The sequence below is a fragment of the Neofelis nebulosa genome, chromosome 2 (assembly GCF_028018385.1).
Source record: "Neofelis nebulosa isolate mNeoNeb1 chromosome 2, mNeoNeb1.pri, whole genome shotgun sequence".
In the NCBI taxonomy this organism is placed as follows: Eukaryota; Metazoa; Chordata; class Mammalia; order Carnivora; family Felidae; genus Neofelis; species Neofelis nebulosa.
In genome coordinates, this window is record NC_080783.1 from 107,840,862 (window position 1) to 107,867,424 (window position 26,563).

Here is a 26,563-nt window from a genome sequence, read left to right on the forward strand (position 1 = left end):
AACCTACAAGGAGAACAGAGCAGGTACACTTTCAGGGCCAAAGGTGCCTCCATCCATCCTTTCCTGTCCACTTGATGTTGCCTGCCTTTCCCTTCCGTGACCGCAACCCTGACAGGAGAAATAGCAGAAGACAGGGATACCATATGGACTCAAATATGGGACGCGTGTCTCACTGGCTTGACTATTTCCACAGAAGCAGCTGGTACTTAGCAAATGATTAGAAGTCACTTTGCAAATGGCAGGTAACCAACCATGGAGCAAGCGTTCCTCACCACACCCCATTTTTTTGATACAAAAGACATTTTATCTGAACACAAATTGAAGATATAAATTAGTTTTGTAGATGCACAGGGATGTTCGGCTTGAAAAAATCAGCATAAAAAGGCCTGTTGGTAGGTGAAGATGGTTTTTATGTTTGTTCTCCTCACAGAGGCTTTAACGAGAGAGGGATACACGTCGTCATGGACACTATGTAAATAGCGAACATGTTTCCATCATGTGTTGTACCAGCCACCATGCTAAGCACTTTGCATGCCTTGTCTCACTTTACCCTGTATCAATCCTGAGAGATAAGTGTGTTTATTATCCCTGGCTCCTGTGGTCAAACTAGGCCCCTGTTCCTCTCATCACAATTATGCTATACAAGTATTCAAGTAAATTAATGTGCAATTAATGACTGCCTCCCCCATGAGTCTATATCCTCTGCAGGGACAGGGTCTGCGTCTGTCTTTGGATAACTCTATTTTCGATGCTCTGTACAATTCTGGCCACATGATAAGGCACTCAAAAATAATCTTTTTTTGGGGGTAAATGAATCTGCTTTTACAGACGCTTAAGTAGCAAGTAAGTGGCTGAATCAGGATCCGGTTCCAGGCCCGCCTGAGCATCGTAAGTGCTACATTAAACAAATCTGTGCTTCCTTCTTGACCAAGAATGATCATATGTATCCCTTCAAGACAAGTAAAATGTCCCTGAGAAGTGGGAAAAGTTGTCGGAGCCCTGTAGCCCGGGATAGGAGTGCATTACCCTCCCAAGTCTCCATGCCCTTCTTCAGCAGGCTGGGTGACGGTGTGTTTCTTCTTTTTTTTCCTGCTCCCTTCCTTTTGGCTGCAGATTCCTACAGAACCCATCATTCACCTTGTATCTCTGTAACATCCAGGATGTGGACAGCATGTGTGTGTGTCGAGTGAATGAATGAGTGAGTGAATAAGTGAACTTCCTGAGGTGAGTTTGGGCCCTAGACTCTTCACATTGTAGGTGACCTTGGCAGTCCTCCAACCCAGTCGGCCCCCTGCAGGAGTCCCCCCTCCTGTGCCACCCCTGGAGAGCCTTGTCAGCCTGCGGGGTGGTGGTGCCTCCTCAGGCAGTCTCTCCCATTCTGGAACAGCATAACTCCCAAGAATTCCTTCCAACTTGTTCTACATCTCTAATGGAAACCCGTACATGAAAAGGTGCATCTTTCTTCAATAACAGTCTGATGGTAACTGTCCCTTCCCCTTTTTACCATCTTCCTTACCACACTCTGTGTGCTTATCTCAGTAGATCTCACCTCAGTGGCTTCGAGTTCCTCCTGTACTCATTCCCAAATATCCTCCCGCTCCTCCAAACGACCTCTTGTGTCACGCTTGGTGGATGCATGCCCTGGGGCCCGCAGCCCCCACCCCAAACACGCATGCTTCAGGTTTGGCCTCATAAGTAGAGCCTAACTGGAACGTCATCCCTCCACTGGGGACAGGCACCAGCTCTTTGGCTACTATGATCCCTTGCTCATTTTCTCACAATCCATTACTTTCAAGGAAGAATTCTGTTTTGTTTTGTTTTCATCTCTGGGTTTGTACTCTGAGATCAAAACAAGTAGAACGGGGGTTAATTTTGAGTTCAGTCCATAGCCCTCAGATCTTAGCCAAGGTTTCCTGAGAAAACCAACCCTGAGGCTAAAGCTGTTTTGACAAATTCAATTCCTGGGAAGCCGGAGTGAGGGGAAGGGGGTGAGGGAATGCCATTACATCGTGATAAAGGAGTGGCACTACAAGCTGGCCACGTCTCTCAAGGCTTCCTAGTAGCCTCACAGAGCCACTGCACATCGTCGCCATGCGCCTGAGGACCCATTGCATGTCCTCACCGCGTGCCCAGGGACCCAGTGCGCCTCCTAGCAGCGTGCCCGAGGACGAAGGGGAGAAATTTATCCATCAGCTTGGTGTCATAGACCAGTTCCCTCTCTGCACATTAACTCCTCACACATTCAGTTGACCATGTGTGAACACAGACTGGGCCTCTGGGGCCGGAGTGCAGAGATGTGTGGCTTGGGCTCCAGCCAAGGTGCCATCAGGCTGGGGCTGGGAGAGCAGCTGTTGCCCAAGTGATCCTGCCCTACAGCAGCCACTGCAGCCACCGGAGCTCAGGGGCCTTGCAGAGCACTGGGAGCACCTTCCGCGCTGCAGGTGTGGGGCTCCACAGGGACCTGTGATTCAACTCAGCATGCCGCAGGGATTCTGTCCTTCCCCCTTCCCATGTTTAGTAAAAGCCTTGGCTGTTTTAAAATAAATATTTATTTTTTGAGAGAAAGAGCTTGCGTGCACACACATAAGTGGGGGAGGGGCAGAGAAAGAGGGGGACAGAGGATCTGAAGCCTGATGCGGGGCTCGAATTCCTGAACCATGAGATCATGACCTGAGCCCACATCAGACGCTCAACTGCTTAACCTCCTGAGCCACCCAGGTGCCCCCAAGCCTTGGCTTTTAAGAAGCTTAGGGAGCCGGCCTCACTCAGCCCAAGCATCCCATTTCTGGGGAGGGCATTTTTTTGAACCTTCATTCTAGGTTTAGGTACCAGAATTATGTGCTCTCAAGGTGTGTGTGTGTGTGTGTGTGTGTGTGTGTGTGTGTGTATCCCCTTCATCATCACACATTCATTTGTGTGAGTACTAGAGTGTGTGTATCCTGGACCTGATTTCAGACCCTCGCACGGGGATTATTTGGCTTTCACCATTATCCCCACAGCCTCACCGAATGCCAGGCACACAGAAGGGCTCAGGGTTCATTCATTCACAAGCCAGTGGCTGAACTATGCCCATGAGACCTGAGAGATGAAAGGAGCCCATTTCCCCACACACGTCTTTTTTTCCAGAAATTTGATTCAGTAGAGCCAAACTCAGTGTAGGCAAATTAAAGGAGAGAGAGCTGAAAACAAAACATGACAAACAGACAAAACATCGTTTCTGGGGGGTAATGTTTGGGTGCAGAAAGGAAGTGCAAATGAAAAGTTTGAAAATCTAATAAAATGCATGGCTTAAAAAATATATATGTCCCTACAATTTGGGAGAAAAGATGGTCTGCTGGAAATATTCTTTCACTGTTCTCCTTCCCAATTCCACTCAAAATAAAATTCTACAAGTTTCTTTTTTTAATGTTGATCTATTTTTTTACTAGTAATAAGAACATAACACTTAGTGTCTTTTTTACACGAAGTTTTTGACACTTTTCACAGTCCCTGGTATGGTTAATTACCCCATAGGTTATGTCTCTTGCCTTCTAAAATATGTTTTTGCTTCTATGTTTTTCACACCAGGACTAGATTTTGACAGACAAAAGGCACACATCTACTTAACAAATGAATTAATTATTCACATAATATGGATTATGGCGTTAGTTGCTTTGAGACCAAAAAAACAAAACAAAACAAAACACAAAAACCAAAACCAAGGCATTTCCGCCTTTTGCAGAGAATACAGATGCAAAGAATTGTCAGACTCTTATTTCTTGTTAAAAAAAAAAAATCTAAACTGGGGCGCCTGGGTGGCTCAGTCGGTTGAGCATTCAGCTTCGGCTCAGGTCATGATCTCAGTTCATGAGTTTGAGTCCCCATGTCAGGCTCTGTGCTCGCAGCTCAGAGCCTGGAGCCTGCTTCAGATTCTGTGTCTCCCTCTTTCTCTGCCCCACCCCCACTCATGCTCTGTCTCTCTCTCTCTGTCTTAAAAATAAATAAAACATTAAAAAAATTTTTAAAAATCTAAACAATAACAGTAAAGACAACAAAGCATCTGTTGGTCACCGCTATGAATGTGAGCCCTGAAGTCTCATCCAGCTAAAGAATCTGAGGTATAGGTGCCCCTAAAACATGACTAAACATAACAAAAGGGACGTAAGTTTGTTTTGGTCTCCCAGGTGACAAACCATGTGTTAGTTCCTGTCCTTGGCTTCAGATAATCCTACTGCTGACCAAGTCAACTGCTAGATGGCTTTGCTTATTTATTGTGTGCGTGTTCACATGTGTGATTTTAGTTCCTTATCTGCACCCTCTGGTTCACCTCTCACCTGTCTGACTTTCACAGTTTGGCAGCTGGCCCCGGTGAGTGACTTCTGACTTCCTAAATTTATTTTCTTTTTTTTTTAAGTTTATATATTTATTTTGAGAGAGCGTGTGCATGAGCAGGGGAAGAGCAGAGAGAGAGGGAGAGAGAGAATCCCAAGTAGGCTCTGTTCTGTCAGCACAGAGCCTGATGAGGGGCTTGATCTCAGGACTGCAGGATTACAACCTGAGCCAATGTCAAGAATCGGATGTGACTGAGCCACACGGGCACCCCCGGCTTCCTCAGCTTTGTCACATCTGTTCCCACTATGTAAGAAAGTTTCCTTTCTAACAGAAGATTCTCTCCTGAAAAGCCCACCAGTCCTTGCTTTCCTCCTTGGTTGCCCTCACTGATCCCCATCAGTTTAGGAGAGAGAAGACCATGGAGGACAAAGACCACCAGAGGTGATCATACTGAAGGGAAACATAGCAGAATATAGTTGGAGGCACCTAACTGAGTAAACTGTAACACCTGGGAAAAACTTCTTTGTCTAGCAGCTGAGGCAAAAATAATGACATGTTGGGAAGCCTGGATGTCTCAGTCGGTTGAGCATCTGACTCCTGGTTTTGGCTCACGTCATGATCTCACAGTTTCATGAGTTTGAACCCCTCCATCGGGCTCTGTGCTGATGTCATGGAACCTGCTTGGGATTCTCTGTGTCACTCTCTCTCTGCCCCTCCCCCACTTGCACTGTCTCTGTCTCTCAAAATAAATAAATAAACTTAAAAAAATGGTAATGTGTTGGGCTGCATCCTTTTCACCTATATTAATAGAAAATACACATTCAGCTGTGCAGTATGTTATTTTTTTTCTGCGATTAACTCAAGAAGGAATTTTTTAATCACATCTGTGTAAAAAGCCATTAAATGTCATCATGGGCAGTGCATTAAATCGTACTGTTACACAACACGCATAAAAGATGTGACAAAAATGCAGTTCAGCAATATTTTTGCACAAGATCAGAAAAGCATAGCCACTCTCCATAAAGACAGAGAACTAGAACTGAGACCATGTCGTAAGGGTATTTCTGTAAGGAAGATATAACGAGAATTTGTGCTGGACATAAGTTCTGAGAGCTGTGGGCTTACGTGTTATCCTGCATTGTCTGGTGGAAATGTTAAATTCTGAATCCAAACCAGCATGGGTTTAGACCTTGATTCTATGAATTATCAGAGGTATGTCTTGGAGAAGTTATTTGAATTCTCTGGGTCCAAGTCTTCAAGAGATGGGTAGAAATAAATCTATCTCACAGAGACATTTTAGGGAATTAGCCAAAATAACAGATTTCTAGTGTGTGTGTGGAAAAAACATTAACATGACAGATGCATAATATTTGTTAAGAATAATGTATGAGGAGTGAGATGTTTTGGAGACTTAAGATGATTTAAATGTTAAACTATTAACATGGTTAGGTATGCTAACAAGAATAGAAACAATAGAACTTTCAAACTGAAAGTAGACACAACTTGATCATAAAAATGGATGGATTTGATAAAGTCATCTTGCTGAATTCAACTTATTGAGCTGCTCACATCACTTCATATCTGCCGTCACTCAGACAATAAAAAGAAAGGGGCCCCCCTTCACTCATGGCCCTCGGGAAATTGCCACTTGCACTGGGCAAATGGTTCTGTGGCAGGTTGCCTCAGTGCTTTTCTTTGTAATCTCCGAGTCTTTTGTTTTAGCTCTGGTGTAGCAATCCCAGACAGGACCAGTGACAGTATCATTAATCCAGAGCACTTGCTGTTGTCACAAAAAAAAAAAAAAAAAAAAAAAAAAAAGGCAAGGTGAGACCAGGCATCAGGAATGACAGCTGAAAAAGGCAAGGAGCAAGTAATCAAACGTTGCTCAGAGTGAGAAAGGTGACAGAGGACATGAATCTGGATGGAAGGCACAGAGCAAAGTGACTTCTCCCATGTCTGCTTTGTGCCCAGCAAACTTAAATGGGCACATTTAAGATATGGGCGCATAAAGATATTTATCATGGGAACCTTTTAAAGGACCAATTAGCATTTACTATATACCAAGACTGCTTACTGTGAAGAAATGTTAGCAGGAACGAAGAACTATAAAAGCTGACAAGGAAAAGGTCAAATAATCTAAACAGGATAAAATGGTATATACTCAACAATTACCCCTGATGATGGAAAGAAATGGCTTTGATTGCCTTTAAAAGGAAAACAGTTAAAAGGATGCTAATCCTTTAAGCCAGTTGTCTTTACAAGTCTCTAGGAACCGGTTAGTTAAATGAAATCTCTAAATAGCTCAGTAAGTCAGTTCACAAAACCAAAATCTCTTTAATGGAGACAGAGCTCTCATGCATTTTGACAGCCACATTGGAAATTAAGACTGAGATTATATCTAACAAAGTAAAGCCATACTGAAATTTATTCATTCGATCCTGCTGTCTCTTTCAGAATCCCTACTTCCTGCTCTGAATAATTTGCTCAGATGTTTCCTAAGTGTAATATTTGAATAACTCTTTTTGGTTCATATTTTGTTGTTTCTTACCAAAAGAAAATATGGAAGGGAGGGAGGAAGGGAAGAAGGAAGGAAGGAGGGAAGGAAGGAAGGAAAGAAAAAAAGGAAAAAAAAAAAAAACCCAAGATGCTTTGGTCAGTTTGTTTTGGCAACTTGGGTGTCAGGTTAACTGAGAAATTATGAAAAAGGCACTTTTCAGAACTCTTCCTGAAATATATTCTGGGACACACAGACAACTGAGACTAATCTACATTGACCTCATGGCACTCCTAAAAGTGGTTTGGTTTTTTAGTTAGCTCTCTAACCGATTTCCAAATACTAGCTTATTTTGTTTTTTGCTCTTTTTTCCTCCTGATCATTTCGTCTAAACACAGGAATGAGAGAACGTAGTTTAGTGGGAAGAGGTTTTTTTTTTTTTTTTTTCTTTTGTCAGATCTGAGTCCACGCCTGTTTACTGTTGCACATCGTGAAGTGTGGAGACGTTGTAGTGTGGCAGTCCGAGCTCCCAGTCTGCAGAGGACACCCTGCCGCTTAGTCCCCACGTGGCATTAGCCAGACCTCCATTTTTCATGATTGCTCTGACCTCCAAATATTTCTGAGATGCTGGAAAATACTTACGTGTTCTTCAGAGCTATCCTAGTTGTTACTCTTCATTTCAGTCAGGACTCAAGGCCTTTTTGCTGTATCAGGATTTACTTCCCCGGGTCTCCCAAGTGAAGACACATTTCGCCCTAAGAATTCTCTAAATGCCAGGAAAACTCAGCTGTAGGGTTTGGACGTAAGAAGAAGGCTTGGAGGGGCGCCTGGGTGGCTCAGTCGGTTGAGTGTCCTACTTCGGCTCAGGTCACGATTTCACGGTCCGTGAGTTCGAGTCCTGCGTTGGGCTGTGTGCTGACAGCTCAGAGCCTGAAGCCTACTTCGGATTCTGTGTCTCCCTCTCTCTCTGCCCCTAACCCACTCTCATTCTGTCTCTGTCTCTCTCAAAAATAAATAAACCTTAAAAAATTTTTTTTAATAAAAAAAAGAAGCCTTGGAGATAAGTAAAAGAAACCTAAAACACAGTAGAACTTCAAACCGATGATCACCTATTCAAGATCCTTGACCAACTTTCTCAGCACTTCCTGGCAGACTGTCCTTCTGGGCACCTCTCTCCTTCACTCCTGGGGTATCCTTCTGTTGCAGGGACTCAGGTGGCTGCCCTGCCCCTCCAGGGTGCCTTTGACTAGACTAACCTGTGCTCCAAAACCAGGGGCACCACTCTGCCTGCTCACTCTAAGGGGCAGGACACAGTTTCTCCTGCTCTGAGTGCAAGGTCAGTGTGCATAAAAGCTACACATGTCCTTGTCCCAGGTTTCACTTCATCCAAACCAGCTTGTGGCTTTACTTTGGCAAGAACGAGGGGACCACTGAGGTATTGTGCTTGATTTCTACAACACAATCTTGCAATCCCTTTCTATGCATGACTGAAGAAATGGGGTTTGCTTTAAACTAGCAGTCCATCGTGGATTCCAGCACCAAAATTTTAGAATGCTCAGAGTAAATTAGAGAACCCTCTGTAGGAGATATCTCTCATATTTTAGACATTTCTAGTACTTACTTGTTACAACCATGTGTGCTTTCTCTAGCCATGAATAAAGGAGGATAAAGGGAGGGAAACAGGAGAGACGGAAATGATATATCACAGAACCAGCACCGGAAACACAGTCCCTGGCAGAACGTGGTTTGGACCCCAGGGGTACTTTGAGCTCGTCCTGACCCTATCCTGACAAATGACATATTACCGATGAGAAGGAGAATACGGGTAGCGTACACGTAATGAGCATTGGTCGCATGCAGGCCTGCTGTGTATTTTACATGTACCATTGCCTTTTATCCTTCCAACAGCCCTGTGACGCACACACTGTCATCATCCCCATTTTACAGGGGAGGAGGCAAAGGCACAGAGAGGTAAAGTAACTAATGTATGGGGGCTCCCTTGTGATGGACACAAGACTGCACTCCATTGGGTTGAATGTCCCCCTTCCTTTGGACTGCACCCCTGCCCCCCGAGAATCATGCATTCTGCCTGCACTCCATGAGAACGTAGTCAAACTCAGATTTAGGCTTAAAATCCCATGAAAATGTCAACACCCCTTGTCATAGCGGTTATTTACTTACAGTTTTTTAACGTGAATATTAAAATACTTTGGACATTACCCATCATACATGCTAGAGTGAAAGAGTTGGCCCCAAATTAAGTTCACTCAAGGGATGTAGACTCTAACAGAAGAAACAAACATGCCCGTTGATAAAGCAAAGGGCTGAACAAAGATGGAAAGAGGGAGGGGCTGGGTGTGTGCTGCATAAAGTCAAGCTTTAAGCACATACACACGATACCTGGCAAGCGTGGAGGTTATCAGAGGGGATTCTATTTGAAATCCTGCACTGAATAATGTTCATTCTTTCATAGTAAAAGTCAGGTATGCACACGCATCACTATGATACAAAATAGAAAGTGTTAAGTGCCCTGACAGTTAGTAATAGCATACTATTATAGTTCCCAGGAGAGGGAGACTGTGTGGCTCCTGAAAAGTGACTGTGTGGGTGGGGGACAGTGGAGGCTTGGACTGATGGGCAACCCAGCACTCGCATCCCAGCTCCACCATCTGGGACTCCGCAGACCTCTAAGTCTCAGTCTCCAAAATGCCTGGAAATAACGTGGGATGGGGTAAGGCCTGATGCGAGAATGCGTGCCTGGATCATAATCCACATCCAATAAGTGTGAGCTCCCCTCCCCCTTTTGCATGGAGAGTTAGGGTTTGTTTAGTAAAGGAATTAACTTTTGACATGGGCTCAACAGTAAATATGATCTAACTAAACATGTAGAACTAACAATAATAAGAGTTAATAATTATACAGGTAGAACTTTATGCCAGAACTTCATATGTCACGCAAGAACTATTCTAAGCAATACCCAAGCCATATATATGAATGTATATTTTACTTATGATAATTCTGGCATGAAATAGGAGACAGGTGCGTGCGTGTTAACAAATTTACACACAGACGTTCCTGCATGTTCGCGCACACACAGACACACACGCACACACACTCAACCCAACAATCCCAAGGGAATGTTCTCTTATCCTCATTTTAAACTTGGGCAAATATTAGTACAGAAAAGTTGAGTACTCATCCAAGTTCTCAAACTCAGTAAGGATTTAAACTTAGGCACATGATCCGGAGTCTGTCGTCCTAACTCTACACTGAAATGCTATGCAAAGGCATAGCACAAAGGTACCAAAACAAACTTCCATGTAATATCTGTGGCCAGTGACAGTGAATAGCCTAGTTTACAGAGCATGCAGGGATTGTGAGATAGAAGTACCAGGAAACAGAGTAAGGTCAGCTCACCATGCAGAGGAACTCAAAACGCCTGTTTGACTTGGTTCAGGCACCATCACCAATGAAATCAGACCGAGTGTAGAATTGTCAAGCTAGGTAGTCTGAAAATCGCTATTTAAATTTGAGGATGAAGCAGAGTATGAACAGCGCCTGAGTGTTGCTTGATACAGCGAGGTACAAAGACATTATCCAAGTTTAATTCTCTGCATTCAATCTGGAGTATGCAGACTTCCCTGGTATTTATACATGGCAGCAGCTGGAAGGATGGTTCATATTAGCAGTAGAAGCCACTGGTGCACATTATTGGAGAGTGGACCATCCATTTATAGTTCTAGAGAATCTTTTTTTGGAAAAAGAAAACTTTGATATATATATAATTCCTTCTGTATGTCTTATTACTCCCATTTAATAGATAAAGATACCAAGATTCTGAAAGTCAGAATAAGTGGCCTTTGGCTATATATGAAATAATGGTAGGAAGTGATTTTCGAGGGTGCCTCCACCCAAAGTCCAGCAGCTTCAAACTGTGTCATGCAGCCAAGGAACCAATAACTCTTCCTACAGAGGGCTCAGGGATAATACATGAAATGTGGAATGAAAATGGCATGTATTACCCCCCTCCCCCACCATGTATCAGGTGCTAGAGACACGAAATGATCAGGGTGTAGGTCCTCAAGGTGATTGCAGTCTATAGGAGACCACTCTAATGCACATGTTCCAGCCCTGCTGCTGATGTGTGGCCAAGATGGAGACTGTAGGAATAAATAAGGGGGGGGGGGTGTCACCAATTTAAACAAAGAGTTTGGGAAGAGCACAACAGAGAAGATCCTGAAAGAAGGAGTTTGCAGGTGTTTTTGAGCGAACCTCAAGCAGTGCGATATGGTAGAAGGGCCCTGTAGGGAAAGAAGAAGCAGGAGATGGTTTGGAAAACAGAGGGCTTTTGTAGGGCATACTAGAAATTTCTCCTTGATTTTGAAGCTAATATACCCTCTGGTAAGACTGATGAAATGGAGTAAGACCAGAGAGAGAAAGATTATCTGGTGGCTGTTACAGTCATCCAGGGAAGAGATGATGAAGGTAGTGCAGAGAAAGAAAGAAATGAACCTTCGCCAGATGTTTCCCGAGTTCTCCTTTACTCACGGCCACACCTCAGAGGTTGCAGCAAATATCCAGGTATTTTATTTCAAGTTACCAGCCATACTGTCAGCAGAAATGAAATATTTTTGCATGCAAGTTTTTCTTCCTTTCTTCCTCCTTCATTGTACTTCAAGCGTCCCTTTTAAAACTGTCAACCACAGCGAGATGTCACCTCACACTTGTTAGAATGTCCATCATTGAAAGGACAAGAGGTAACTAGTGGTGGTGAGGGTGGGGAGAAAAGGGAATCCTGGTGCGCTGTTGGTGGGATTGTAAATTGGTGCAGCCATGATGGAAAACAGTATGGAGGATCATCAAATGATTAGAAATAGAATCATCATATGGTCCATCAGTCCTGCTCTTGAAATATATCCAGAGGAAATGAAAACGCTGATATAAACAAAGATATCTGCACCCTCATGACAATGAGCTAACCCCCAGCATTATGTACAATTAGCCAAAACATGGAAACAACCTGAGGGTCCATTGGGAAATGAATGGAGAAAGAAGGTGTGGGGGAAGGGGACTGAAGGAAAGTGGTCAGAAGCTACAAATGTCCAGTTATCAGGTAAATGACTACTAGGGATGTCATCTACAACATAATGATGCCCGTAGCTAACATAGCTACGTGATGTTATAGGAACGTTGTTGAGACTGAACCCTAAGAGTTTACATCATAAGGAGAATTCATTTCCTTTTCTTTTTATTGCATTTATATGCAATATGATGAATATTAACGAAACCTATTGTGGGAATCATTTCACAATCTATGTAAATCAAAACACCATTCTGTACACCTTAAACTTATACATTGATGCATGTCAATTATTTCCCAATAAAACTGAAATAAAAAAAGGAAATTCTGATGTTTCCTAGGGTCATTGCTTGAGCTACTAAAAATTTGACAGAAAATAGCTAAAAGTCAGCTAAGAGCAGAAATGGAACAAAGGAGGAAAGGATAAGAGAAGTAGATCATGATAAACTTGGCCTATTATATGGTTTTGCCAAAGGCTGACAATGAGCTAACACCTTCTCTTCAGAGTGCTGGTTTGAGATCCAAATCTCAGGAAAACGAATGAAGGAAAAAAAAAAAAAAAAGACATGTGTTGACTGCTTCCATGCTCCTATTTCCAGAGAAATCTGTCTCCTCAAAGGTTTCTATTCAGCAAGGTTAAATTATCTTTAGGAGAAAATCAGCTACATGACAGGTGAATTGGGGCTTATCAGCTGGTATAGACATTGCTATTTGGAAGTGAGCCCGTAAAGCACTGTGGAGGAAATAATGGTAAGAACATCCTAGAACCCTTTAGTCCTCACTTGGTCCTCGTAGGACCTAGCCTGTTCTCTGGCCAGTTAAATGTAAAGGACAGTGGGAACCACATCCACAGTCTTCATATAGTTTGTGAGGCGAACAATTGAACCATCACAGGCACAGAATAGAATGAAGGAAGAAATGTGGACAATGTATGCTGCCCACTCTCTCCTTGTGATACTTCTCCCTCGGGTAGTTTTTGATAGGCTGGATAGCTTAGGCTTTCTTAACTATACAGATTGAAACTTCCCTCTCTATTTGCTTCTCTGAAATGCTCTAGTCAAGGAATTAAGAGCATGAAAGTCAGCCGTAATGGTAGAAGGAACTCCTATACGTAATATTGCTTCAATTCTCCCTTCAACTAATTGTCCTTCCTTGAGAAAATGTCTTAAAACTTCTATCTTTGGTTTGTCCACCAAATGGTATGAACATGAAATTCTCTCAGGGTGATGCTTTGTGCATATTTCTATAGTGCAACATTCTTTTGAGATGTTCCATGGAAAAAAGAGCAGGGTTCTATAATGGAACAATTTAGGGGAAAAAATGTGTATCGTTCCTTTATTCAGCAAATCTTTCTGGGCCTCACATGTGATTCCAGAAGTCCCTGCTCTCTTGGAGTTCACAGTACAAGGAGAGAGACAAAGAAGTAAAGCAAGATGAGTTTAGGAAGGAAAATAAAGCAAGATAGGAGGGTGGGTTTTACTGGGAAGGGAAAAGGAGTTGGCAAGAGCCCCTACAAAAGACTGCAGTGCACATAAACGGGCAGAAAAGCTCAACAGTCTTTCCATCTTGGTATTCATTATTCCCTTTGCCCCATGACTTTACCCTGGATGTATCAGGTAGTCTCTTTCTAGCTCTGGACCAGGTCCTTACTGTAGGGTCTCTTCGGTCTGGATCCTGTAATAGAAGACCAGGCCCTCCTGGCAACCCCCATGCTCAGTTCTCCATTTCATGAACCAGGAAGTTCAGAAAGCTTTGTCTTTCTTTTCCAGAAATCAGAAGAGGGCAAAGGAATTGTTTCTTTTTGCTTTAGTGGAGTCTGAAAAGTCTGATTTTGCTAAGTGGGTGTTTCAATCTTCTCCAGTTGTGCACCATATGGTCAAGCTGCCATACATGATGGTGTTATAGCTCTTAGCACAAGAGATGGAAATGTAAATATATGACAGTGTTGTCAACAATCACTTTATTACCCATTATACTTAATGCAGCAGAAGTCACACAAAAATTGGAACCTCTGAACAAACACAGCAATGACAATGGAGGAATTTGGTGTCTCATATAAATACATATTTTTAAACAAATAATTTATCTGTACATGCATAGTGTCCTCAAGAATAATTAGGGTTCTGGATCATCCACTCTGGTAGACAAAATACCACATTTCTATTATTTAGCTGTGGGTTAATATATCTTATTTCCACATTATTAGTTGATCTTACTTTATTTTCTAGTAATGTGACCTAGATCAATAATTGTCACAACGATGCTGATAGCCTAATTGTATGCATAAGGTTCCTATTGGTCTAGGGAGAGTTTTGAGCAACTTAACTTGGAAACTTCCTTTAAATCAATGATGATTTGTTAAAGCTGTAAATGGGCAGAGGCCAGTGGCAATTTGAGAGCCCTTCCTTCAACTTCTACTTTAACATAACTTTAGCAATGCCCTCTCCTAGCGCTTGTAACTGTTGACATTCAATGAATTAATTCTCTTTGCACTTGAGATATTGATGGAATTGTTTTAATTCAAGTAGCTTACAGAGGAACACACTGGTTCGTCAGACTGGGGGAAGATGAGGAAATGGATGTAGAATTAATCACTTTTGAAGGAGAAAGTGGAGGTAGATATCCAGATGCCACGGTCATGGTCTGCGGTATCTATGAGAAACCAGTTTTTCTGCCTAGGGATGGGTACTGGTTTCTGAGGGCACTGGTGCCTCCAGTGGGAGAGGCATTTAATTGAAGGCCTTGAATCTTTGTAAGTTACTCACTAACTTCTGCTGGCAAGTCTCACTATTTCCCTCACTATCTCTGGCTTACTCTGGAATAAGCCAGAATGCACGTGATGGGTTAAGTTTGTTTGGAGACTTTATACCTGATGAGATTTGCATGCAAATAACTTTAATATGGGTAATTTTTTTTTTTTTATTTTTTTTTTATTTTTGGGACAGAGAGAGACAGAGCATGAACGGGGGAGGGGCAGAGAGAGAGGGAGACACAGAATCGGAAACAGGCTCCAGGCTCCGAGCCATCAGCCCAGAGCCTGACACGGGGCTCGAACTCACAGACCGCGAGATCGTGACCTGGCTGAAGTCGGACGCTTAACCGACTGCGCCACCCAGGCGCCCCTAATATGGGTAATTTAATGCTAAAGTGATCAAAGAGTGCCTGGGTGTCTCAGTCAGTTAAACGTCCGACTTCAGCTCAGGTCATGATCTCACAGTTCATAGGTTCAAGCCCTGCATCAGGCTCTGTGCCGACAGCTCAGAGCCTGGAGCCTGCTTCAGATTCTGTGCCTCCCTCTCTCTCTGCCCCTCCCCAGCTTGCACTGTCTGTCTGTCTGTCTCTCTCAAAAATAAATAAATTAATAAAAAAATAATAAAGTGGCCAGTATTATGACTTCACATAACATTCCATTTTCTCAACTGGCCACACAATAACCACAGTAACCATCCTTTCAAGCAGATGACTGACAGTTAAGGTCAGGACAGGGAGTCTAGGAGCAAAATGACAATTGGCCATTGACTGCATGAGAGCACATGTCTGGCAAAGGTTGTGTCAGGGCTGGGGTGGGAATGAGGAAGCACTCATACCTCAAGCTGGAGGGCACTTCTACTTCCAGAAACAGAGGAGGAAGCAAATATCTCTTCAGTGATACAGTCACGAACTGGAAAAAAATAAGAACATGTCATTCCTAAGAGAAGGGAACAGAACATGAGTGTGTGATGGTTACTAGCAGGGCTTGACCTGAGAACCCTACTCTACTTGTGATCAAGGTCAAGTGGGAGTGACAGTTTTTCTCTACTATTGCCCTCAATCCTTGAACTGTTCTCCTACTCTGGAGACTGTACTGGCAAAGGAGGACAGTGCCATGGATTAGTTTTCCTCTTTGCCAGCTATCAGGATCAAGCGACAGAGGTGGAGTTGTTCTTACGCAGTTATCAAATTCAGGGTGGCTTTCTAGCCCAATTAAATAATTGCTGTTATGAAATTGCAAGTAGATATACCACATCTGCTCTTATAAGGATATAATGATGTAATGGACACTTTTCCTACAAACAGGAGTAGAATAAAAAAAGAATTCAGTAGTCTAATTCTCCCTTTTATACCCCTAAAATTTGTCACTTAAGGAATATGGTCAATGATACTGTAATAGTGAGGTATGGTGACAGGTGGTAGCTACACTTGGGGTGAACGTGCCATAACTTATGAACTTGTCAGATCACTATGTTATACACCTGAAACTAATGTGATGCTGGGTATCAATTATACTCAAATAAAAAAATATATAAAAACAGCAAATAAACGGTAAGAAACAGAATTCCTGTCTCCCACCAATAGTGTCTAGTTCCTAACACTTACCTCTCAGTTTCTTTTGTATAAGTGCTTATCTGAAATCCATTTCAGCACAAAGTGCTCAGCACACCTACAGAGCAGTTTGGAACTTCAAAGCCTGAATGGGTGTATCAATTTTAGTTTTAACTCCGCAGTTTGCATGTTAATTACCCTCTGCCTTATTAAATGTATCTTATTAAATAAGAAAAAAAATGTATTTCTGATTAGCTCTGGGTTGCTAGTCCTTCCTTAGCTTTAGTTTGTACTGTTTTTTCTGGGAGAACCCTTTGAATGTCATTCAGAAAATGTAAGTATGATTGACAAATGCCTTGCATGGGGCTTGAGGGTATTAGTAAGTCACTGCTTCAGAATATGCTCTCACACAAAGATATTTTTACACAGGAACTAGCTATTGGAATTTCTCTCTGTCTCTCTGTGAGAGTATTGTGTGGTTTGTGAGAATCTATTATGTGCAATGTCATTTGCATGTAGTATTTAATGTAAGTTTCGCCACTGCCTTGGAGATTTTATTTGCACGGTTCTCCTGGTGAGAAAACCAAGAGTCAGAAAAGTTGTGTTCCTTTGCTTATTCATTCACTCAGTGATTCAGCAACTTACTAATACCAGTGTGAGCGAAGTTAAGATGCTGTTTGAAATTCACTGATTTTGAAATAACTACAGTGCACAGATTTGGTTTGGGTTGCCGAATGCCATTTCAACATACCTTGAAGAAATACCACGTTCCGTGCACTAGACATTCCGGTTTAAAATAAGATACAGCCCATATCCCCAAAGGAACTACAGTCCTTGCGCTTTGCAAGGGACGACAGAGCGAATCAGCAAGGTGGTTAGGATTAGCACTCACAGCTCATATCCTTTCTCTCCCACTCTACTGCTTCTTTTAAAACAGACCCTTAGGCAGCATGGAGTTTGGCAGAGCACCAGACTTGAAATAGGTCTCTCTGAGAATTCCTGATATTCTCTGTCAAGGTTACGGAGGCAGAATTTGGTTGCTGCACCTGTTATTTATTGCCCACGCTGCAGTTAGGCAAATTAATGACATCTTCCCCATGGCACCTGGATGCTTGCAGTCTCACTGCCAGTCCGAGCCATCAGTGGGTTTGGCACAATGTGATGTATTTGTTACAGCCAAGTGAGTTGCTTGGGTAGCAGCGAGCCCATACCCGTTCACTCTCCATGGGTAAGTGCCACTGACCATCCCGTCTTAGCCTCATAGTTTGTGCCTACTCCATTAGCTGCCTAGTAAAGAATAAAAAGAGTATCAGCACTTTCATCTTGAGCAAAGGGTCTTCCTTTCATAAGCCAAAACGTTGTGTAGTGACAAGGAATGAATGTGTAAGGGGAAGGAGCTGAATGCTGACTCTGAAACTCTCGTTTTCTTGTGTGTTCTCCTACATGCTCCTCCTGTGAGCCCCCTTCTAGGTAGTTATTTTCTCTTATGAGTGCACATGAACTCAACCTTCTGTGGTCGTTACACTTCTTGAACTATGGGGGATGATATGGGAGAAGAAAGATGAGCTTATGCACTATGTTCTTATGTAGGGACCAAATCAATGAACAGCCTCAAGAACCATATGCATGAGGGGTTCCTGGGTGGCTCTGACTCTTGAGTCAGTGGGTTCAGCATCTGACTCTTGATTTTGGCTCAGGTCATGATCTCATGGTTCATGAGATGGAGCCCGACCGTGGGGTCTGTGCTGACAGTGTGAAACCTGTTTGAGATTCTCTCTCCCTCTTTCTCTGTCCCTCCTCCCCTCTCTCTTTCTCTCTAAAAATAAATAAATAAACATTTTTTGAAAAGAACAATATGCATGATATTTTATAATAAAATAATGCCACTTATCCCATGACAATAGTAAAAGGTTTGTGCCCAGATTCAGTATACTGTTGGTTGATGTGGGGTGAGAACCAAACAAACTTGTGAGAAACAGTATAGATACCGTTGCTCCAAATTGACCTGATTCCCAAAGTCTGCCAGTGAGGTGGGGAATCCCTTGTCGACTGGCAGCACAATTGTAAGATGTGCCGCAACTTCGGAAAGTTGAAATGTACGTGTGCGGGGGAGCGGAGGGAGGCTCCTTTAGTGAGGAAGCTGGCTAAACCTTCTTGAGGTAAACAGAGTGAACTAAAATTACACGGAGGGCCTAGCAAGTGCCTGGCATGGAGCAGACCCTCAAACCTGGTAGCTCTTATTGTCCCACAGCCATGATTTGGTTTCAGAAACCCGATGTATATGGGCAATAATGAGAATGCAATCAGAGGGTCACCGGACTTTAATCAGAGTCTCTATAATCCAGTCTCAATTTGATAATTTCTTGATTTATAATTTATGATTCAATTTAGGCTCTCCAAAATCAAGTTGTCTCATCTTTAAAATGAAGATCATGCAGATTTTCTACCTTGTGTGGACGTTATGTTCAGATGAATTGATGGATATTCTTTGTGGTCATTTTCTGTCTCCCATCATCGAGAAAATTGCTGATGTGATTTCCATCCTCAGAGCGTAGTTCTGCGCCTTCTAGAACTTCATATACATAGAATCGTGTAGTATGCACTCCTGATGGCTAGCTACTTTTGCCCAACACATGTATTGGAGCAGGTGTTGTTGGTTATTTTTTAGTGCTGAGTATAACATTCTGAGTTCAGATTTACTAGTTTTTTATCTTCTTGGGATGGAAATATAGATTTTTAACTTTACTTCTTCCTTCTCATGTAAAAAAAAAAAAGGCATTTGTAACCATCCATTTTCTTCTAAGGGCTGCTTTGGCTATGTTCCAGAAATGTTGATACAGTGTTCTTATCATCATTCAATTAGAACTATTTTCTAAATTCCATTTTGATTTCTTCTTTGACCTATGAGTCATTTAGAAGTGTGTTGAATAACTTCCAAACATTTGAGGGTTTCCTAAATAAGTTATTATTATGACAACTTAATTGTGGTCAGAAAACAAGCCATATGATTTTTTTTTACCATATATGATAGGGTCCCTCTTAGTGAATGTCCTATGTGTGCACTTGAAAACAATGTATTTAACCTGTCATTGTTCCATGTTCTGTGAACATTAATTAGGCCAGTTTCACTGTTTGAATATTCTACATCCTTACTGGCTTCTTCCTCACACACACTTATTCCATCAGCCCGACAATTTCTAACTTTTCACTGGAGTTTTAATCATTTTTCTTTTAATGTAATCACCAGTTTGGTAAAGTTTAAGTTTACCTTTTTTTTTTTTTTTCCTTGCCTGTGATTTATTCCTTTGTTTCTCATTTCCTATCTTATTTTGTGTTAAACTGGGATCAGGTTTGTTGTTCTTATATTATTATTATTATTATTATTATTATTATGTTATTCCATCCTTTCTCTTTTATTGGCTTTGCGGCTATACCTTTTTGGTTTATTTTTGTGCATCTTTAACATAATTTATATAAAATTGCTAATATATCACTTTATATACAAAGTGCAGCCTTGCACTAGTGTAATTCTATTTATCCTGTATCCCGTTCTATGCAGCTTTGTTGACATATGTTTTCTTCTATATATGTTATAAATCTCACAATGTGTTTTTAGTTTTCCTCTAAAGTGTGAATTGACTTTACAATTTTTAGGAAAAGAAAGAAATCTAGTCTTTTATCCTTACCCACACTTTTAACCCTTTCAGTATCCTTAATTCCTTCCTGCACATTGAAAATTCTGTCTTTGGGGCACCTGGTTGGTTCAGTTGGTTAAGCGTCTAACTCTTGATTTCACATCTGGTCATGATATCACAGTTCATGACTTTGAGCCCTGCATCGGGCTCCACACTGACCGTGCAGCATGGAGCCTGCTTGGGATTCTCTCTTTCCTTCTCTCTGCCTCTCCCCTACTCATGCACTTGCATGTGCGTGTTCTCTCTCTTTCTCTCAAAAATAAACAAATTAATTAAAAAATAGAAAATTCTATCTTGTATCAATTTCTTTAGATAGAATTACTTATGTAGCAATTCTTAGCAGTGGAGGTCTATTGGTAATAAATTATCTCAGGTTTTGTTTAAATGAAACTATGTTTATTTTTTCTTCAGAGCTGGAAGCTATTTTTGCTGGGTATAGAATGTTAAGTTGAGGGGCACTTGGGTGGCTTAAGTGTTCAACTTTTGATTTTGGCTCAGGTCTTGGTCTTACAGTTCGTGAGTTTGAGCCCGGCATTGGGTTCTGCACTAACGGTGTGGAGCCTATTTTGGATTCTCTCTCTCCCTCTGTCTCTGCTCTCTTTACTCTCTCAAAATAAATAAACTTAAAACAAAAGAATGCTAGATTAATGGTATCCTACTTTCAGCATTAGTTGGTCTCTAACATTTCTCATGAAAAGTCAGCTGTCACCCTTAATGCTGTCCAGGTATCTTTAGCAGTTGAGCTGACTTGGGGTGAGTGATAGCTTTAATGAATCTAATAGGGCCTTGGAATTCAAGCACTGGGAGAGGAAGGAGACATTTGTTTGCTTTTCTTTCTAGCCTGCAACTTCCTGCATTGATATATGATGATTACTTTTGATCTTGTCAGAAGTTGAACTGGTGAACTTGGTGAGAATTTGGCTGAAGCTTCCTTTAGACTCCAGCTTTAAGTATTCCCAAGTTAATGTTAGCCTCTTAGCACCAAGAGGGTCCTGGGACCATGCACTGCATACTTTGAGATCTCAAACTTTGAGACCTTGGGTCTCTTCTGGCATGAGCCTATGAGGCTATGAAACTACAAATTATATAGCTCTGGGACCATGAGATGTTCAGATCATGACAGAGAGACTCAGAAAGATTAAGTCGCTTGCCTAATGTTACACAATCTTTCCAAGATGTGCCCTTTTTGATGAGAATCCAAGATTCCGTCATCAGAGCACTTAGTACATGAGTTAAGGGATCCTATAAAGGATTCCAGGTTCACAAAATAAATCTTATATCTAGAATTATACAACCAGGATTTAAATGTTAGCTTAAGATATATTTGGTCTATATATTACATAGAACTCTGGAGGGGGCACCCCATTGTCCTCAGTGTAAGAAAGATTTTATTGAAAGTTTAGGTTAGATAGAGATACTATAGACCCAGGGCCTTTATGTGGCTGGGAGGTGGGTTGTAGCATCCATGAGTAAGAGGGAGTCCAGATTACTGAATGGAAACTCCCCAGTTAGGTTGTAGAAAACCATGAAATACCTTCATTCTATCCAGGACAATCAGAAACCACCAGTACCTCTCCCCAAGATATACAACATGTATGAACATAGATATCAAAGAAATGTGGACAAAAACATTAAAAATGGAAACCGAAAACTCTAAACTCTATAGGGAAAATTCCTTTCTTTTTTTAAATGTTTATTTATTTTTGAGACGGAGGGAGATAGAATGTGAGTGGGGGAGGGGCAGAGAGAGAGAGACACAGAATCTCTAGGCAGATTCTCTAGGGAGAAGCAGGCTCCAGGCTCTGAGTTGTCAGCACAGAGCCCTACACGGGGCTCTAACCCAAAAACTGTGAGATCATGACCTGAGCCGAAGTCGGATGCTTAACTGACTGAGCCACCCGGGTGCCCTGGGAAAGATCCTTTCTAAGTGAACAAGGGACTGAAGAAGGTTTATACCTGTACCAGTTGTAAAGTTGGGAGCAGGACATATGGAAGAGCCAGCCTGCCAAGTAGAGTCATTCTTATTTGCATGAAGAAAAAATGGTACAGCCTTGCCTAAATCTGTGGCCTGGATGTTGGATTTGAATCTTGAGGAATTCCTCTCCACTAAGTCATTCCGTTACATGAGAATTTTGTTGCAGGTGTAGCTGCAAATTAGGAAGTGAATGTATTCATTCTTCAGTAAGCCACTTTGTGCTGCGTAATAGTGACGCTATCAATTGTTTCATGTCAGAGTTAGTAGCCCCTGGGTGTATTGTGTGCTGCAGAATGTCTGAGTGTTCACAGCTGTGGTGAGGATACAGACAAAGTTCAGATGGGATCTTTGAAAATGGATTCAATTCCATTGTTTACATAAGATACTTTACTTCGTGTTCATTTTGGCCACTTGACAAACTAGTGGATCTCCTTTTTATTGACATTGATGGGACATTAGCAAGTATGCTTTATCTACAAATACTTGAATCAGAAAAGAAGGCAAATGACGATTTTTAATGAAGCAAGCAAATCCATGTGCTAGATGACATACTGTCTTAAGGATTAGGGAACCTTGGGGTGATGAGAAAGTTGTCCGGATGGCTAGTGGTGAGGGTTGCACAATGGTGTGAAAGTATTTAATGCCACTAAAATATACACTTTAAAATGGTTTCAGTGGGACGTTTATGTTACGTATATTCTACCCCAATGGGGAAAAGAGATGGGGTGTGAGACTTTGGATTCCATCTTCAGAAAAAGTTTTACTCCAGAAATCCCTCATCCAAATGAAGACTAGAGGACATAATTCTGGTGCGCCCAATAGTTCCCAAACTATGTGCTCCTTTGCTTCAACTTCCTGAGAAAATGAGTTACCTAAGAGTCATAAGAGTCAGAACCCCCCTTCTCCCTCCAGTAACGATTGACATGGCGATAGCTGAAGAGTGTGGGGCTGTAGAAAAACCACAAGCTTTGGAATAGGACGACCATGGAATTGAATCTCAGACCAATTCCCAACCAGTTGGATGATGTGAAGATTTCTTTTTTCTTCACCCTTTTTCTCTTTACGCTTCAGGTATTTTTTTTTTTTTAATCTGTGAAATGGTAATAATCATAATAGAAAGTGCTTAGCATAGTGACTGGCCTCAACTGATGGTAACAGTTACTTCAATGAAAGCCTTTTCCTTCTAAGAGGAGATGGCCACTTATCTCCTCTACCACAGGAAGGGACTATGAGTATTAGAAATATTGGAACGTCATGGTATTATTTACTTTGTGAAGCTTTCAAGTGTCATGTCTAACCTTGGGGGAGAGAATTCCTGAAAGAATAATGGATAGCATTTCTGAAAAAAAAAGGCACATAATGAATTTTCACAGGAGTCGGTTTCTATTTGACATATCTGTGAAACTGAGGATTTTCTTGGAAAGACTCAGTGGAGTAACATATGTGGATTTGCAGTGAGGTGCTTTGAGCTCGGCATGGGAAGGAGATGCAACGGTGTCACAAATCTCACGGGGCCTCCTTTTCTCTCCGCAGACCTTTGCAGGAAACATGAATGCTGACAGCGTGATGCACCATAAGTTACTGCACTCAGTGAGAGCCCGCTTCATTCGCTTTGTGCCCCTGGAATGGAATCCAAGTGGAAAGATTGGCATGAGGGTGGAGGTCTACGGATGCTCCTATAGTAAGTGTACACACGTACCCTCAACGCTGATGTGTTGTGAGTGCCGCCCCCCCAAGGGTTACCAGCTTATCTACATTGTGATGGCAATCTCAGGTTGTTTCAAAACTCTTTCAAGCCTTTAATAACTTCTGCACATTTGAACATGTAAAATTCAACCCAGAGCTAGAAAAAGTCTTCTTCTGTCTAGGGATGAAGCAGCTTGGTAGTGCTAACGTGATAAGAGCTTAACAACAGCCCAGAGTTCAAAGTGAAGAGCTCTTGAAATGTGAGCATCATTTGTCCTTGAAGTAGAAGAGGAATTTGGGCTCCATTCTTTCCCAGAAGTGAGGTATTACAGGTATGATAAATTCGCCCCTCCTTCAGCACCGTGAAGAGAAAAGTTTCTCCCTCTTCACTTGTTCTAGAAGGGGAGGAAAAGGAGCATTCCAACCTGATGTAACCCAGGGAATGCTTCTCGCCTGGAGTTATGCTAGCCAACTATTCATCTGTGAGTTGTTCTTGAACGTAAAAGTGGCTGGCAAATAAGGAATATGGTAACCACGGGTAGAACTGGCAATCGCTCTGGAATACAGTCAGAATTACGCAGGAAATGTAATCATTCCTATAATTCTCCTCTGCAAGTTTTATATTTAAAACTAAAAGTAGGCCATCATAAATTAGTTTTCTACCTTAGCAGTGACATCTCCTGCTTATATACTAAAACCCAGTGATCCCTAATGTATGAACACATGTGATTGCTAGCACTAACATGGTTCAACAGATCTTGGTTTTGGTTATAAGAGTGCCTATTGGGTTATGTGCTTGTACCGTTTTTTTGTAATATGGCCAACTGAATGCCTGTATCAGAATCATCTGGAGCGGTCCTTAAAAATGCATTTGCCTAGCCAAGTCCTGTACATACTGGATTATGATTCTGGGCGTAGGGACCCAGAAAGCTAAGTATTAACAAGCTCCCTAGGGAAGCGATGGACATAAGAGCATCTAGTAAAAATAAATTTCTGCACAGAGGGGATTTACTTGTGAAATGGCTGTCTTTATCTTGAACAAGCATTTCCAGAAAGAGTATGTTATACAACAGATACATCAACAGCACACCATTAGGCTAGGGAAACACTGCATTCCACTTCAGCCCTTGCATAACACAGCACAGAATGTCCATGAGGGCACATGCTTCCAATCCCAGGTTCTCTGGCATGCCCGGATTCCCTTGATGCCTCTTCTCTTGATAACAGGTGTTGCTACTTTGGAGGTTTAATTTTAAAACTTTTTTTAAGTAATTTTTTGTTACATTTATTTATTTATTTATTTATTTATTTATTTATTTACTTATTGAGAGAGAGAGAGAATGACGGGTGAAGGCAGAGACAGAGGAAGAGAGAGAGAATCCCAACCAGTCTCCGTACCATCAGTGCAGAGCCTGATGCGGGGCTTGAACTCACTAACCATGAGATCATGGCCCGAGCTGAAACCAAGAGTTGGACGCTTAACCAACTGAGCCACCCAGATGCCCCCCTTTTTTTTTTAAAGAAAACTTTTTTTTAAAGTAATTTTTTGTTAAGTTTATTTATATATTTTGAGAGAGAGAGAGAGAGAGAGTCGGAGGTTTATTTTTAAGTAAAAGTTGACACTTTCATGCTGAAGTAAAGAGGTTACCTATGTTATGACTTCAGCCATTTATTTTGGGGTAGCAATCCCATTACTGTTTAACATGTCCTCATTGTTTTCTGTCAGCCAGTCAGCTTTCCTTTGCTGTTCATGTACATCGTTCTGCATGCATACACAGAAAGACTCCTCGCATCAAGTTGAAGAGCAGACTGGAGGGTTGAAAGAGACCTTGGAGGGACACATTCATCTTTTTCCAGTGCCAGACCCCTTTGAGACTCTGATGGCAGCAAGGGACATCCCCTTAAGAAGAGCACCCACAGTGACATTTTTTCATAAGCAGATTTTTCTATAATATTAGGAGGCCCACAGATCTGCTAAAGCCCAATTCTTGACCAGGCTCACAGTCCCTGATTTGGAGGAAGGCCAGTCCTACGGGGTCTGCCCTCCAGGTAGGCTCCATGTCCACTGAGTGCATTCCCTCAAGGGATAACTTATCTTTGGGAACCTATTGTGAGTGATGGGGTGTTAGCCACCTTGGGGAGCTGCTTTCACTCGGTCCTTTCCAATCATTGGTCCTGGTGCTTTTTTGCTTTCCCTTGGGGAAAAAAAAGAATTCACCTCTCACTTCTTTTTTTTTTTTTTTTTAACATTTATTTATTTTGAGGGAGAGAAAGAGATGTGGGGGTGGGGGAGAGAATCCCAGCAGTCTCTGCTCTGTCAGTGCAGAGCCCGAAGTGGGCCTCGATCTCACACACAGCGAGGTCGTGGCCTGTGCTGAAATCAGGAGTCGCCTCCTTAACGACTGCCCCACCCAGACGATCCCTCATCTCTCATTTCTATCTAAAAACAAGTCTCTGTGTGTCCTCTGGATCAGAGGATGGTCCTCCCTTTCAATACCATCTCATCCTCCCTTTGACTGGGTCATTCCTGTACATAGAAGACTTTGCTCTATAAGCTATCAAAAGGAATACAACAAAAGCTGACTAGCCCTACTTAGCAGCTACTCCTTCTCTCCCTTGCTTTTCACAGAACAGCTTCTCTCCAAGGTCTGTGTGTGGTTAGCACCTCCACCTGCTCACACCCCAGCACACTGCATCTGATTCTCTGCGGTCTGGACACATGTGGTGTTCCGTTCCAGGTGTCTGCTTGGCTAGCCAGGGTCCCAGGATCCAACCAAACACTAACCTAGGAGTCGCTGGGAGGTGGTGACCATCTGCAGTCACTGGGCTTTGGGGAAAGGAGAGTATTCTTGATGTCTGGGTGGGCCAGATTCAGTCGGTCGAAAGATTTTAAGATCAGAACTGAGGTTTCCCTGAGGAAGAAGACATTCTACCTGTACAGTGTAGCTTCAGGTCCTGCCCGAGTTTCGTCCTCCCCTTCCTGACAGCCCACCCTGCAGATGAATTTCGGACTTGCCTGG

The 26,563-nt window shown here is 42.2% G+C and overlaps 1 protein-coding gene across 3 annotated transcripts in view; it reads left to right on the top strand.

Moving 5' to 3' along the window:
• The window catches only part of CNTNAP5 (contactin associated protein family member 5), an 810,836-nt gene that overhangs the window by 328,611 nt on the left and 455,662 nt on the right, over positions 1–26,563 (top strand). For all 3 annotated transcript variants that reach the window (XM_058715579.1, XM_058715580.1, XM_058715581.1), the window contains exon 4: positions 23,391–23,538. In XM_058715579.1, the coding sequence (XP_058571562.1) occupies positions 23,391–23,538 (148 nt within the window). The remainder of the gene's footprint in view (positions 1–23,390; positions 23,539–26,563) is intronic.